Source organism: Lissotriton helveticus, chromosome 4_1 (assembly GCF_964261635.1).
Source record: "Lissotriton helveticus chromosome 4_1, aLisHel1.1, whole genome shotgun sequence".
Classification (NCBI taxonomy): domain Eukaryota; kingdom Metazoa; phylum Chordata; class Amphibia; order Caudata; family Salamandridae; genus Lissotriton; species Lissotriton helveticus.
Window position 1 is genome coordinate 1,953,675,076 of NC_136063.1, and position 17,671 is coordinate 1,953,692,746.

Sequence of the window (17,671 nt, forward strand, 5' to 3'; positions counted from 1 at the left end):
TATTACCACAAAGATTGCCTGCAGCAAGCTTAAATCCGCCCTGCTTTCCATATATTGAAAAGCACCTGTAAGCGTGTCTTCACAAGTAAACAATGCAATAGGTCTCGCATTTATGCGAGGTTGACCTATTGGCATTGTAAATGACAATGTCTTTTTTTTATGTTTTGGTTTTTAAAACATAAATAAAAGTTATTGTCATTTATAATGTCAATAGCTAAAACTCGAGTAAATGAGAGACCTATTGCATTGTAAATGCTTGTATTCATTTGCATCGGTGCGTAAACAAGCACTTTGTACTTATAGTCCATGCTTATGAGAAGCAAGGCTGGCAGTCTCTTCTACTGCCAGACTTGCTCATCGTCAGCAAGGACTATACCTTCAAAGTGCGTGTTTATGCACCGATTGCAGGTTTTAAAAACAAATGATATAAAGGCATTGTCATTTACAATGCCAATAGCTCAAACTGTAATAATGCGAGACCTATTGCATTGTAAATGCTTGTTTTTTTGTTATAGGAAACAGTCATGGATTCGAAAACCTGCAGCAAACAGCATGTCAAAATACTTACACTGTACATAGTACTTTAGGTGAACCAATTACATATCTCTGCAACAGCTATGCATGCCAATGCGTTGTAGAGATGTTAATGAACTTTGTTGTGCAATTATGGTAGGCGATGCATGTTTTGTGGTGGTCTGTTGCACTTGGTGTCAAGAATATGTGATAATAATATGCAAAAAAATTAATTAAAGCAGTTTTAAAAAGTGGGGATACATTATGATTTCATTTAATACAATAATAAATTGAAGCATAAGTGATTGCATTTTTTACACCTTCAAGGGCACACACAAGGGTTTTTCTACCATTCCACAATTTACTCAGTTAACTATCGATTTGCCTATTCATCAAAATTATCGTGTAAATTACGATGGTTTATTGACCTTGATGATGGGCCCTGAACTCCAGAAGCTTAAATGTGTTCATTTATTCACAGCATTAGTACATATTTACAAAATAATTGCCCAGCTAAACCAAAGGTTGTTAGTTGTACTTAGTAACAACTCAATTGGACTGCAATACAAATTCAGAAATACATTTGCTTTAAGCTAATCTCAACGTCAGGACTTTTTGCATTACTAGAAACAAGAAATGCAAGTGTATAAGCTCACTTCGCCTGGTCAACACAAAAATTATTGGTAAGCACTTATAAAAAATACTGAGGCACGTTCAAAGCGTTTTACAGTTCAAAGTACGATTATGTGCTCAGTTTGTGTGTGCATGGATTTGCAAACTGCACCTACACAAGTCCTGCTGCTTCTACAGAAAGAAAAGTACACACATATGTAATACATACATAATCAATGTCCCTCCTCCACATTGTGGTTAGCATGCACATGCACCCACCATGTCATCCACTTCAGCTGGACCTTTGTCAGATGACAAATTACGTAAATTCAGATTTCTGGATGTGCATCTCCTGTATCCTTGCAGAACAACGCTCCCGATTTCCTGAGATTACCTTACTTCTTTCCATTTCAACCACTTTGGTTTAAAAATTAAATCGGTAAGCATCCTCTAGAATGTGCAACGGCAGGTTGATGTCATAGAGCAGGCCTACATCAATAGGCTGCTGTCCTACCACCACAAGGATGCCTGGGAACAATGCATGATGTTGGATGCAGACTCCAATACACAACAAGTGTGCATCATCCGTCAGTGCCAAACACGTGTCATAAACATATGTCATGCAAATTGTGCAATCCAGCTATGCGACTAGGCCTTGATAGATCTCCCTTAATATGTGTTTCAAAATCACTCTAAAGTATGGAAAGCATACCATACCTTAACATGTAAAATATTCAACGAAAAATCAATAAATACACTAAGTCTTAAAATAGGAACCAATTTCCAGTCGTGTCAGAACAGAGATTCACTTGCAATCAATAACACAGGTCATGTCAGCCCAAGTGTGCTTTTATCTAGCATCCTTTTTGATCTACTTCATATCTTGGAAGTCCTTGTATAACAGTAATGTGTAATCATTATAACTTTGCATTAAATGGAATTATATTTATAACTTAATACAACCATCTGCAAAAAACAAGAATGTTCCTCCTTCCATCACTGAAAACTACTTGCAATCTTCTGGTTCTTCTGACATGGTAAGATATAACCTGATGTGTACACAATAGTTGTGTGCTGCACAATGGCCTTGCCTGCAATGCAACAATCCACTCCAACGTGCTTCCAACCCATATGCTGTCATTTGGTCAGAGGCACAACGCGTTTTTAGTGGTTCTTCCTATTTTACTCCTGTCCTATGTGTGGATTACTCCTGAATTTTCATCCCTGATTAATACAACTTTATCTGTGAATAGTCGTGCCTTACTTTTAACTTACATGTGACTTACTCATAAATTCCCAGGAGTAAGACAAGTTTATTTGTGGACCTAATTCACTCTGTTTTTCTGTGAGCTGCTGTCTATTACTCCTAGAAATTCAAGAACCGGTCACACCCACGTTTAGTGTAAGACACAACTAGCACAGCAAATGCTTTGTGAACTGCGCCAAAAAAACAGTGCAATACTCTTGTAAAACAAGAGCAGGAAGCAAAAAACACTCACAGAAAAATTATTAGAAATTGACCTCTTGGTAAATAGCTAAAAAAGAACAGCGATACAATGCGACTGACAGTGAAACAGTTATTGGCGATTTGAACACATTTTGTGCATTTATAAACTTCTTTTCCGAGAGAATATTTCATTGGAATTTTCTAGATTTAACATGTTAATTAACAAAAATACTAAATGATGAAGGTATCGGTAATCAAATATTATGCAATGCAGTACATCTCATTTACATTCTAATCTTTTTATCAGTATAAAATTCTTCCAAACCTTTACGGCATCTGCAAAGGAAAAGAGTCAGAATTTCAAATGCGCATGCAAGTTCTTGACGCCAGATGCATCCCAACGTGCATTATGTACATTCTCAGATTCCACTGAATTATAGCTCTCGTGGCCATTTTGTAGCCATATGCTTGAGCTTTAAAGGTAGGTGGGAGCGAATCTCCTAGTATTGCCATTCCTTAGCACAGTGCAGGTTTTGAAACATTGGGGAAAAATGGTAAGGGATGATGCTGTTCAGAGTAGCAAGCAACTTTGCAGCCAATAGGCAAAGGCAACGATGTCAACTGCAGTCATCAAGCTAGAGTTTGGGTTAGACAGCCAAGTCATTTCCAGTTCTGCTGTACATGCTTTACTATGATACGGTGTCCCATGTTCAATCGTATAATACATTGATGCAGGCAAGCAGGGGGCTATGAAGTGCATTCCGGTCCCTGTGTCGCTAGCACTATACTGACACAGGCTGAAAACCACACCGCACACCATGGGGACACGTACACTAAAAGAAGAACAAACAAGACATGGATCCAGGGTGCACAAACCTTCTGGTTCTGTGTGTTCTTTGAGGTGCACTTGCTTCAGAGGGCAGCAGAAGATTTCGTGACACTTAGCACGAAAGGGGGACTCTTTTTTCTTTAATTCCGCAGACTGGATGGAATCTTGCCGTAACATAATGTACTCCTGTGTGCCAGGGGGAGCGTCATCCAAAACTGTGGTTACCACATAAAATGATACTGAAATTAGAGCTGAATATAGAAAATCTAATGCATTACTATAAACTATAAATTGATAATGTCAGAAAAAAAATACAAGTTCTAGAAAGGAAAAAAAACATCTGTAGATGGAGACTTAAATGGTGCTCTAAATAGTGCTCTTTTTACAATGTTTAATTCTACATCAATTAGCACAATGCTAACTTTTAGAAACAAGTGCAAGAGATAGGTGAATATGGTACTGTACGTAGGTGGCAGTGGCGTTTACTGACAAGAGAAAAGAAACACAAATTAGAAAGAAATTGAAAGGAACAGTGATATTTTGTGTGAGCTTGTATGCCTGCATTAGTGTATTTGAATGTGTAAAATATATGTGCCAGTAGACAGTCTAATATTGCATTTATTCATTTGCAGAACGAAGGGAGGGACATAGATGTGGTTAGGAGGCAGCCCTAGTGGTATCCCCTAAGTGATCTATAAAAACTGATGCGATATTTTCTTTCTATATCATAATTTTTGTGTCAAAGGAAGCTACTTATATTACCTAACTAGGACTTCTTTGTTCTTCCTGATAACAATGTTGGATCAATTCAGTGAGCATAAATATGCGCACTTTACCAAGAAGAACCAATGGCATAGTTTGTATGTCAATGATAGGGGATTTGCATCATAGTGACACCTACTTGGATGGCAATTTTCTTTCCTAGAAATAGCCTCCTCCACGAAGGTTCAATCGTGCCACTAATGAATCCTTCCAATGTGGAGGTATGTTTAGATTGTATATTCTTAAAATAGTTTTCGTGGAGTTAACAAGACACTATTTAGCCAAATGGTTGTCTTTGGTTATGGAGCTTATTTGCTGTAATATTTTCACTGTCTTCTGTTACATACATTGTTTATTATCCAAGATTGGCGGCTTGTTTAAAGGAGATCATTGTTAAACTATTTGAAGCATCTATGAAAATAACATATTGGTGATGTACATTTATTTCCAACACTAAGCAAAAAATATTACACAGAAACAGGAATTTCAATACACCCCAAAACAACAAGCATTTTATTTGGAATTTCATGGATGTATTGTTCTTGGCTGAACATGTCTTAACAAGTAAGGTCATAAAGAAAGAACCTTACATTTACTTATTGCAGTTGGGAAAGTACACTATTTCACAAAGACTCTTATTTCAAAGCACTGTGATCACAAAACCATATCTTTAAAGAATAAAGTAAGTAGTGAGTGAACCACGAACCACTAGATTCCAGTGTTTAATACCCTCAGAGTGTGTGCAAATGCAGCAAACACCAGAACAGTAATCTGGGTAACAGGTAGGAGGTAGAGGAAACCCGGGATAAAAAGTAGACTGACTTTTAAATCTGAAAAAAAAATGAAATAGCCTTCTGAAAGAATCCCCTTAGATACCACGGAATCAGTACTAAACATCCAAGAAATGCAACTGCATAAAGTTCTATTTTTGCCCACCGTGTTTAATCATCAACAAATAAACAGAATACAAGAATCAAAATAATTAAATGTAGTTCAAATCAGTTTATACTCCAGGCAAACATATATTAGAAAAAAAGATATTTATTGTTAAAGCAGTTCAATTCATGACTAGAGATATTTCAAATAGAGAGTAGCTGCACACATCAATCAGCAGAACTGAATAAATGAAGGGTGGACTCAAACTAAGCAATTAAGTGGGAAGCAGGATTGATTTTAATGTGGCCCTCTAGAACATGAGCACCAACATGCCAACCTGGCCAAGAAGTAGGGTCCTGATGTATAACATAGGTCTCAAAAGTAATTCCAAATAGTGCACCAACTTTTTGCTCCCTGGCTCCAATTTTGTGATGCTATACATTTACAAATACATTGTGGCACAAATCTCCAGTTGTAGGGGGTCACAGAATGACCTGCTAATATATTAATTAGGCTGATTGCTAATTGTAACCCCCATCACTGGTTACAAACAAAGGTATGGTGATCCACATGGAATGGTAGACCAAAATCCCAGTGCCTGCATCCCCGAATGGAAAACTATGTTAAAAACAGTCCCTGATCCTTAACAAACCAGTACTGTTATAAAACAATGTTTCTTATTTGTGAACAAATCAAGGTTACCTTACACAATCCACAAATATGAAACTGTGCAAAATGGAAAGCTCTCCCTTTGAGATACCCTTATCACCTCCTTAGAAGAGTCAGTAACTTCTCAATTATTTGCGAACACAGGTGTGTTCAGTTCACAAACCATTGACACACACAATTACAAATTGCCCCTTCTTAACTGAGATATGTAAAAAGTTGCAAAGCCCCTAAAACACATTTTACTGGTCGGAAATGCTTCTTTGGCTTGAACAATTGGTTTACTAAATTGTAAACAAAGAATCATTTGTGAATCGCAATCTCCGTACAATGAATTCATACATCTGGATCTAGAATCTATCCAGGAAATCCTAAGTGGTCCGTACAAAAATACATGCAGGCGCTCCAAATTCTATAACCCATAATACTGACTCTTTAACAAAAAATGCACTGTTGCTCTACAGCAGCGTTCCTTTTAGAGGGGAATTTATGCAACTTACATATATGCAAATTACCTTCATCAGAAACCACAGGCTCTATTAAGTCATCACACAGAGAAAAGGTATAACAAAATGGGACATGTGTTCATCAAAACCTCAGCACAGTGTCTCACTAGTCAGAGGCCACTAACAATAAAAGCAAAAGATCAGTGTAGGTATAATATCTATTTATTTAAGTATGAAGTGCTCAATAACCCATTGATATCATGGCACTTGAACTATTCAGAAATCATAACACAGGAGAAAAGGATAAAGGGAGAGATAGGGGATGCCTTGAACAATACATTAGGCAACAAGATGTGTATTTACATTTTTACTTGAAAGCTTGAATGATGGCAGAGAGTAGCGGGCCAAGAGATAGGGAGTTAAAACAGTTTAGAACCCATAATCATGAAAGATCTACTTCTGCTTTTCTCTTTCCTGTATTGGGAGATCTTCAAGAAAGTGGTCGAGCCAGGGTGGAGGGATCTTGCTGGAAAATAGGGTATACCAAGGCGGGGAGTTGTATTGGTTTTGATTACCTCCATTTATGTGTCAGGCAGAGGATGCTAAACCTTAGAATCATGACCAGATTCTAAATGACAGAGGACTAATGCACCCACCACCTGGGCATGGCATTCAGAAGAAAGAAAATAAAGAATTTTCCTCAGCAGTAAAACGAGTTGCATGACGAGCGTAACATATGGGTCTAAATTAATTGCCAAGTTATTGTGACCAAGGCACCAATATCTTTTACTTGAGGAATGGAAGGTTGAGTCCTTAAAGAGGTAAGTCAATCGATTAAGGGCCAATTCTGCGGTAATACTCCAAAACAAATTAATTCCCTTTGTCCACATTCATATTAAGACAGTTACTGGCCAACCAGCTGTGAGCTGCTACTAAACAGCAATACAAAATGTTGGGGGCAAATTCAAAAAAGTCTTTCTGAGTACAGGAAGTAGCACTACAGGAGTACTTAAAAACATACACTTACATCAGCCTTAAAATAGCCAACTCGCTATTAGTAAAAGTCCAAAGTTCCAATTCTACCTGAATATTCACTGAATATTCACATTTCACTTCTGTATTAGATGTTCTAGGCTAACTTACAAATGCATTTAAGTATACATAAAAGAGTACTACTGGAGCACTACTTTAAGTTTTCCAAAATGCCTTTGTGACTAGGCCCAATATTTTTACATCCTTCCTATATCAAGTACTATAAAAAAAGTTACACACTAATTTCGGATAAAAGCTTCCCAGAGTCTAAAGTAAGGCATTTTTTGTTAATAAACATCTTGCCCACAGCAAAGTTTAAAGGCAAAAATGATGATTATTGTAAGTGATGTGATCACATAGGGACTAATTTAAAGTTTTACTGCTGGACTTTCGATCTGTCATTGCTTTCGATTCCTTTTCTCCATCAAAGGAATGGAGGAAAACCTGCTGGCCATACTCATAGTTCACTCATAGTTCACTGCCAGGGTGGCTTTGATTTCTGTACCAAAGGGGTTGTGTGTGCCTGTGTAGGATAAACTAACAAACGGAGATTCACCAATTAAAAATTCACTATTGTACATGAGAGCTTTGTTTTTTCACCACAATATATGGAGTTCATTCGAAATACTCACATGTCCCTAAGATTATATTGTTTTTTTCCCAGTCTACTTTTGTGTGAAAATCTTGCTCCCTCTATAAGGAGGGCTTTCGTGGCAAAAACGTTGCCACACATAGTGTTTTATCTGCCATTCTAAATTGGATAACTGTTCTGACACCTTTGTTGTTACTGCTGAGCCTTGTGGCACCAGACCGCAGCGACAGCAGAGTTTTGACCAACACGATGTCTGATTTTTACCTAAGTCCAAATACTCTGAATGAGCTTGATTCCTCCCAAAACGTTCCTCTCTATCCTCAAGCTTTATATGGACCATATGAATTTTATCAATTTTGTTCGTAGTGCAACTCATTTTACCAACAGTTTGTTTGATACTCCAAAACCTTTGTTTATGATAGGCTGCTCCCATATTAAAAACTGAATGCATTAATACATTTTTCAAGATTGACACAATAGTTCACTGCTTTACCTTACACAGCAACCCTTCTGCTAAACAATCACAAACCTAACGCACAAACACATCATTCCACCAGAATACAGATGCAAAAGGAATTGCAGCACATGACAAGCAGCAGCATGGTTTGCAATACGACTGACTATAATGTAGGAAATCCATAATGTATTCTGCAAAGATGTAATTACATAACACAGCTGCAGTGATATTTTAAATATATAATAGTATGCATGAATCTGGTGGCTGTGTAATAGCATAGTAATCAGTGCTGATTTATTCCTCAGGGTCCCTGATAGATACAGATTTTTAAAAGACATGTTAGCATTCTGGATATCGGGGGAACAGAAATACAAATGCTGAAACATGAGAAGGCACGGGAGGGGCCTCTTCAGATCATGCAGTACTTGCAGGACCACTTGCCCTGCTGCTCGGTTCCACGTCTGGAATGAAAAATAACTAAAAGCAGCAAGCAAGGCAGATCAACAGAAAAAAATCATTACAGTTCACAACCCAGCGCTACAAGTTAATACGGAAGGCCTCCTGCTCATAACTGTTTATCAAGGCTGGTAAAGATAAATGCCTGACATGCAAGAAAGATATTGCTGCAGCACTAGGCAATAAATTGGTTTCTGGTGCTTAGTGTGAGAAGTATCCCATATTTTATTGGATTGGAGTGCGGCTGTTTTCAAACAGAGAAAGGCTATTACAGAACAGACACATGGCGATGATCTCCAGTGCAATAAATAGTTTCATGCTAATGATATATTTTTTATGACTGTACACAGTCTGCGAAATGGTGGATCTGTAGCAAGAGAATATTATTTTTCACTGTAGAAAATACAATCTATACACTAACCTTTATCACTGAAATATTTATGAAGTAAGAATTCCGTATAAATGAAAAATTCATTTGCACATTTAAAATGAAGGTAAATATATTTTTTAATGATTAAGCAATAGAAAATAAAGTAGAAAGTACAACTGTGAAGTTCTCATGCTATGCAAATTCCTGTGGTTATTGTATTTCAAAGCAGGACAACAAAAGGAATCTTATGATGCAGTGCGAGTATAGGTTTGCCAATCTGGAAAGGTGTGTCTTTTCCTAGATTGAAAACTACTCCCATATTAAAAGTTCACAATGTGTTGTCACCCAGAACTACTACTTCAGGTTATCAAAAGTGTCCACAATGCAAATTACTGGTAAGCAAGCCATGACACTGACTTCGGTCAGAGATGTTAAGTGCTTTAATTCATGAGACTAATCTCGATGTTCAATGTAAGTCAAAAGAGCAGGCGATTGTGTTCCTCTGGCTAGTATTGCATAACCTCTGAATATGGATTTGCTTGTAAGATATAACACAGTCATACATACATTAAGGCAATAATGTGGTTATAATTGCAGTATTAAAACTATAACATAAACCTTAGTGGAAAGTTTCCAATGGTAGGTTTGAGACAGCATTGCCTCCGTGTTGTGGTAATAAGAAACTGGACAACAGCAATATGGCCTTAGTGCAACTACCACAACTAAGGGCAGAATTCGCCATTCCTCTGATTTGAAAGTTTAATATTTGCATATATAGCATATGCCTATATTTGGAGTATATGTCAGGCTTTTATGGGTGTCACAGGCCTAGCCAAGAGTACTCTTCGGAATATGCAACAGTCAAAGAATGGGCCCCATTTTATATTGGTGATAAAAAAACTCCTAAATCCATGTATACGAATACTGCAAACAATTAAGCCCTATTTATGCCTTTACAGTGCCACTATATCCCAATTTCACATACAAAAATACTTTTATTTTGCATGCAGCAGGTACGTTTTAGTAATTATAATTATTAAGTACTCACAACCAAACCCACTAAAGAAATCACACATTATATGTACATCTCTTTTTATTTTGCTACAGTTATGTTCTTCTGACCATTCTTTTACTTCTTCCACATTCAATCTAACCACCCGCATCAACTAGTGACCAACCATAGAAAGGAATTCTTCAAAATAGTCAAATAATTCTCTAACCTGACTGCCATAGAGAACATCATTCACCCCTTCAAAGAACTCTGTGACACCCTCTTAAACTACTTCCACAGCAAGATCACCAACATCTATAACAATTTCAGCCTCCAACCTCTAACCTGCCACCCTCAACCCCAATGACCTCAACCAACCCGCAAACATAAGCCAAACCATTTCCACTTGGTCAACGATCACCGCCCGACCACCTCAGCCATCATGTCATCCATCCACTCTGGGGCACCCGCCGACCCCTGCCCCATCACCTTTACAACCTCAAAGTGAATCCAATCAGAACGCAGCTCACCAGCATCCTCGACACCTTTGATCTCCACAGCAACTTTCCCGGCTGGATGGAAACACAAAGACATCATACCCCTCCTAAAGAAGCCTAGGCCGACCCCAGCAATCTGAGAAAGCCATGAAACAGCAGCTCACTGAATTCCTGGAACAAAACCATCTACTGGACGCCTCACAATAGGATTCAGTGCCAACCACAGAACTGAGACTGCACTGCTTGTCGCCACAAATGACATCAGAACACTCCTCGACTGTTGAGGAATGGTGGCCCTGATCCTCTTCAACCTCATTGTGGCATTCAACAATGTCTCGCACAACACCCTCATCCACAGACTCCACAACATAAGCATAGAGCAAGACACCCTCAAGTGGATCACCTCCTTCCTTACAGGATGCACACAAAGCATCTGACTGCTTTCCTTCACATCCACACCCAAAGACATCATATGAGGAATACCACAAGGATCTTCCCTCAGCCCCACCCTGTTCAACATCTACATGACCCCCCACACAGATGTCGTCAGATACCACAGACTCAACATATTCTCCTATGCTGATGACACTCAACTGATCCTCTCCCTCACCGAGGACTCCTCCAACACCAAAACCAACTTCTTCATTGCCATTAAAAACACAGCCGAATAGATGAGAGTTGACTGCCTCCAACTCAACTCCGACAAAATGAAATACTGGTCTTCGGGAAGAACACTTCTACATGGGATCACAACTGTTGCCCTGCAGAACTCAGACCCGCACCCACACTGACTGACCATGCACGCAACTTCAGCATCATTGTGGACAGTCAACTGACCATGAAATGACAAGTCAATGCAATCTCATTCATCTGCTTCCACACACTTCGCATACTATGCTGATTCTTAAGATAGATCCCAGCCAATACCAGAAAGACCATCACTCAGGCCCTCGTCACCTCTGCACTGGCATCCCCACCTAGCTCCCCAGAAGACTCCAGACCATGTAGAACGCTGCAACCAGACTCCTCCTGGACCTCCCCAAACAAATCTGCATTGCACCCCCACCTAAGAGGCCTCCACTTGCTCCCCATCTAGAAGATATGCCTGTTCAAGATCCTCATGCATGCCTACAAAGCATTCTATGACCTAGGACCTGCCTACATCAGCCATCAACCAAACTACTACAAACCCTCTAGACACATGCGCTCCTCTTCACTCACCCTTGCACACCCCCGCATCCTTTGCAGCTGCAGCAGTGGTCGTTCCTTCTCCTACACCACTGCCAGGACCTAGAATGACCTCCTCCTCCAGCTCTGTACAGACCCCTTACTGGCAAACTTCAGAAAGAGATTCAAGACCCAACTCTTCGACATAGACACAGCACCCAGATACCCCTAAGGGTGAGAGTGATGCACGTTACAAATGCTGTTTGATTAACAATTGGCCAGATATATCAAAAGACAGGTTGAAAAATTGGCCGCAAAAAAATCATCATCTTTGGCAATCAGTTTTTTTCTGTGATGTGACCTATATGGTAATAGGTTGCATCTCAAACTGTCCAGTTGCTGCAAGGATTTCTGCTCATACACAGAACTGTGCATAGAGACCTAGGACATTAGTGAATTGTGGTGTACCAGAAACTCACCTCAGTACCTAGAAACCCCAACCAGCTAGCAATTAGTGTCTCATTAGCCCTTAGTCCAATAGCAAAGTAACCAATGATTAGACAAACTAGAACATGTGACTTAGGACCATCTCAGGAATGGTGAAAAGTGAGAACACTCTTTTGTTATACTCTCATACCAGTCCACAACAAGAGTAAAAAAGAGACATGGTAAGGTTACAATATTTATTTTAACGACGTGATCTCATGCGCAGTATCTTAGCCAACATAAGCAGACATATGATTAAAAATAATATGGTCAACATGGTTACAACTCCATAAAATACAAAGGGAGGAATCATATTACAATGATAGTGCAAACAGGTGATAAGAGCACCTAGTTTAAACACCCTCCCTATATAGGAACTATGTATTATAAAACTATAGAAGGTCTCTTGAGCTTGTTTTGGGGGACTCCATTACCTGTCCGCTCAGTAAGTGTAAATTACATCTTGATCGGCTAGTCTCTCTGCATCCCTGGAATCTTCCAAATGTGTGAAATTACGGCAAGTATACTATGATAAAGGTGCCAGGGGGCACAATGTATGTCTTAGAGATGTCGAAAAACAAACCCTTTTTTCATGTATGGACCTTTATGAAAGCTAGCTTTGCAAAAACAGCTAAGCAGTAGTGTGTGCAAAAAGCAGCAAAAGGTAAAATGGTGTTTAAACTTCTACTAAGCCATGCTAACTTAACATGCACGCAAAAAGAGGCCCATAAACCATACTGCACAGGTAAGGGGTTTGAAAATGACATGCCTAAAGAATATCCATTTTTGAGACCCCCTGTGATTGGCTAAAAACAGAGGGGTGGTCGGCAGCAGACCACCCACCCGGTGTTTCATTTCCTTAAAGTAACTAGAGCTGTGGTGCTGATTTGGGAAAATATGCGGTTTCCATTTGGGAAAATATGTGGTCATCGAGGCTGTGAATACCATCCACATATAAGAAGGTTAATTAGTTATCGTCCCCTCTTTATGGTGTTGGTAACTTATTAATCGGTTGTGACTGCAACTGTGGTCACCAAGCACAATGTCGTGAAATTTATACAATGTGTGACTGATGACCGACCATTCAAAATTCTTATCTTTAGGGAACCCACACTACTTCTACATTGTCAGAATATGGTGGATGACGGGAAATCGTTTCCCACAATACTGGTATTTTGTATTTTGCATTTAATAATTTGAATGGCAAACTTCAACATCATTTTAAGCAATACATTTTAATTAGCTCCTCATACAAGATATTAGGTGAATCCTATATCCACAGATGTAATTTACCAATTCTAATTTCATAAAGGATAACATTCTAGAAGACCCACAAATCAATAAACAATGCCCTGCTTGCTTACCTATTTTAGCTAGTCAATTTAATTTACCTACACCTTTTCAATTTTAAGACAATTTCTTCGTTGAATTACTGCAGTTCTGCAAAAATTAATAGCTATCAAATCCCCATTGATTTTTAAAGAATAAGACGTTGTCATAGTTATCTGAATACATTATTTAATTCAGCTGATATGCTGTTTGTGAATTTAATTTCATTTAAAGAAACCCAACAGTAAACTCCAAAGATCCCGCCACATAACTGCCAGGGATTAAGGAGGAGAGCATTACATGTACAAGGATCAAACATATCAAGCTCTTACCAGGCTGCTTAAGATTTAAATACAAGTTTCTCAAATTTAGAAAATATGTGAAAAACAGCTTCCTCAGTAATGCTTTTAGTCAGTCAAATGGGCATTAAACTATCGAGATCACACGTCCTACTACCCTCATCAGCCTGATGCTGGAGACCATCTAATGCTTCTTACTCAAATGAACTTTTACAAGATAGCTTCCATGTTTTAGAACATCTCTGAGAGAGATCCACACATAACATGTTCTTTAGAATTGCAGAAAATAGCCTTTATGTCAGGAATCTCAAGGTCCGTTCCCAAATTCATTTTATTTGCAACAGCTTGAAGAAATGTATAAAAATGATTGACTGATGTTTGTAGTTATCTAAAACTCGAAATAACATGGTATAGGAGTTCTGATACACAAAAACAAATTGCACATTTGTTCTTATGTATTGATCGCTACATATGGAAAATATTTACAATTATCTTCAAATTCCTGAAAAACCCTAGGGCAGTCACATGACCCTGTAACATTCACAGGTTTTTAGGTGCATGTGCATGCATAAGCCGTTAATGAATGAACATGAATGAATGAACATAATTTATAAAGTTCAGCTGATGACCCTGGGGCAGAGGAAAAGGAGTAGAGGAATAGCTGCAGCAGAAGTCATAAGCAAGTCTAGCGAATGGTCCTGTGCCTTCTACTCCTGTGCGAACAGCCAGATCTTTAAGGCTTTTCTGAAATTAAATAGGAAGGGAGCTGCTTTTAATGTCAGTAAGAGGCTGTTCAAAAGAAATGCTGTAGCCCTAAAAAAGCTCTGCCCTCCTCAGTTTGTTCTCCTAAATGGGGGGACTATCAGGTTCATGGCAGAACCTGAGCGGAGCGTCCTTGCTGGGACGTACCACTTGAGTTACTCCATGAAGTAGGCAAGTCTGAATCCATGCAATGATTTATAGGCCAGACAGAGTGCCTTAAATCTACATCGCTGTTTCACTGGCAGTCAGTGTAATTTCCTAATGGTGCCGCTGGCCCGTTCATGTTTAGGGATTTGGGGATTTTAAAAAGGAGTCGGGCCGCAGCTATTTCAAAGTCTGGAGGTTCTTTTTGAGTTCAGGAGGCAAGAATTTTTTTAATCTTTTTTATAAGCTTTAACGAGAATAATGCGGCTGATGTAGTTTTATTTACTTTGTTTTCGAACTTCATATTGTTATCTACCATGAAGGCTAGATTTTTTGCTTTGTTTGAGGGTTCGGGAAGTGAGTCAAGTTCGGGTGGCCACCAGTCCGGTGTCCAGAGTGAGAGATTGTTACAAAAGAGGATAACCTCAGTTTTAGTAGCATTTAGTTTAAGGTAGTTGAGGTTCATCTACATGCTCAAATTGCTCATGCATGTTCTGAGTGCCATGCCAGAATTATTTTCGGGCTTTGCCAGTGACACCAAATTTGGGTGTCATCAGCGTAAGACACCAGAAAAGCCCCCACATTTTTGGTGATTGACGCGAGAGGCGTTACATAAAGATTGAATAGTGTTAGACTCAGTGCCGATCACTGGGGAACTCCGCAGGGAGAAGTCCCTAGATGTGAACTTGCCCTTCATCACAGTGTGTTGCCTGTTTACCAGGAAGCATTGGAGGAGATCTAATGCTGTGTCCTCTATCCCTAAGCTGTGCAGACGGTCAACCAGGATCTTGTGGCTCAATGTGTTAAACGCTGCAAAGAGATCCAACAGGATAAATGCCGCAGTCCCTCCCCTGTCAGGCACTTCCCGGATGTCCTCCGTAGCTGCTGCAAGGGCGGACTCAGTACTACGATTTTTCATGAACCAGTGTTGTGTATCGTCCAGAAGCAGGTTGTCCTCTAGGTACTCTGAGAGTAGTTTGTTCATTACTTTCTCTGCCAATTTGGCAGCAAAGGGAAGTCTTGAAATAGGGAGGTAGTTATTTGGGTCCAATGTATTGCGATTATCTTTCTTTAACAGAGGCAGAATGGAGGCATGTGGCCAGTTTAACAGGAAGGTTCTACCTGCAAACATGGTATTCAGAATATGGCCCATGTATTGCGCCACTTGTGCAGGAATCATGTGCATTATGTTAGGGGGACAGTGGTCTTGTGGTGCCCCAGATTTGATAAGTGGAATTAATTTGGCAATTTGCTCTTCTGAGGGGGCCTGAAAGGTGGAGAATCTGGTTTTACCAGTAGAGGCAGCTAAGGCACACCCATCCTGCTGACCCATTACCCTCTTTGCTGAAAGACAAGATAAGATGTTAGCAACCTTTTGATGGAAAATGTTTGCCAGCTCATTGCGGAAACAGTGATTTATTACTGCTTGCTTAGGGCTAGTTGGAGTAATCAGAGTATTATGAGGTGTTTGCTGCAACTGCACTTTTTTATGTTCCTCTTCTTTATTTTTATAGATGTTTTTCTATTATACCTCATATTCTTTTCTCCATGTTTGGTCTTGCCTTCGGCACTCCTGACTTGATCTCCTAATATTATTATTATACCAGGGCTGGGATACATTTTTGACTACCATTGTATGGTTCATTGGTGCTACTCTACCCAGAGCTGAGTTTAGCCAGAGCGAAAAGTACTCTACATTCTGCTCCAGATCCTCGGCTAACAGCAACGGCCCAGGGGCAATGGCGTCCCTCAGTTCTGTTAGCTGAATTTTGTGCCATGCTCTACCAGGGAGGGGTTGATTAGTATTTCTGTGCATGGTGAATTTATCTGTCTGTATCTGCCAGTTCACTGCCAAATGATCGGACCAGGTTAGAGGGAGAGAAATGAGTAGGGTAGTAGCTGAATGGTTGGAAAAGATCCCATCTAACATATGCCCTGCCCTGTGCGTTGGATCATTAGTATTTAGGGATAGCCCAAATGTATTTGCAGTTTTGATCAGTTTTATGGAATCTGGGTCAGTTTTGCTTTCCAAATGAAAGTTGAAATTGCCCAGCACCAAATAGTTTGCATTTGTGATGGGAGATTCCATTAAAAGGGTAAGCTTATCTGCAAAGCCGCTCCTCGGTCCAGGAGGACGATAAATCAGCAGTCCCTTGACAGCTTGCTATCCAGAGGCTGCACTGGGAAGGCTAAAGCCTCGAAAGCGCATGAGGTAAGTGGCTCAAGTGTCATTTTGAAGTGATCCCAGTGAAATACTGCCAACATTTTTTATTTGTCTTTCCAGCCTATGGATGGTATATCCGGAGAAGGTAGCTGCAAAAAACTGTGGATCAGAACTAGGGTCTGCCCATGTTTCGGTAACAAATGCCACATCTGCACATTGCGCTTGTACTAAGTTGGCAAACTCCAGTTTCACTAGGGACCTAGTGTTCAGTAGCATGCAGGCGATGTTTGAGGGTATAGGACCCAAGCCTTTCTGGTGATCCTGACCAGCTGACCCGGTGTTCCTTGACTTATTTACCGGTTTTAGCCTGGGGGACTGGGTGTATTTGGGGGCCGGTGACATGAAAGGGGTACTGGACATGAGTGATGTATTTAGTGTCAGGAGATCCATTGCCAGATGGTCTCAGAGCCATTGCATGAGTACACAATGATCCCCCCTTTATTTTTGGCAAGAGGACTAGGGGGACAGGCGCTGGACGCAGTCCAGGCACGGACGGGCACAGACGGGCTTGCCTTTGGCACGTCGTCGGCGCACCACTCGGGCACCCACCACGCATCCTCTGAGCATCAGCGCCATGCTCTCATCTATGTAACCAGAAGCCCATGTCACTGGAAGGAGACTAGAGTGTCTCATTTCAAGATGGCGGCCCTGAAATGGCCCGGGGGAAGTGGGTGCAAGCCGCACCAACCAGAGAATGGTTGGTGCGTGTGTAAA

General features: G+C 40.0%; 1 protein-coding gene across 4 annotated transcripts in view; it reads right to left on the bottom strand.

Moving 5' to 3' along the window:
- Positions 1–17,671, bottom strand: part of FGF13 (fibroblast growth factor 13) — a 1,132,668-nt gene that overhangs the window by 663,901 nt on the left and 451,096 nt on the right. For 3 of the 4 annotated variants that reach the window (XM_078688624.1, XM_078688621.1, XM_078688620.1), the window contains one exon: positions 3,449–3,616. The exons of the other annotated variant lie outside the window; for it this stretch is intronic. In XM_078688624.1, the coding sequence (XP_078544750.1) occupies positions 3,449–3,578 (130 nt within the window). In that variant the 5' untranslated portion in view covers positions 3,579–3,616. The remainder of the gene's footprint in view (positions 1–3,448; positions 3,617–17,671) is intronic. 4 annotated transcript variants of the gene reach the window in all.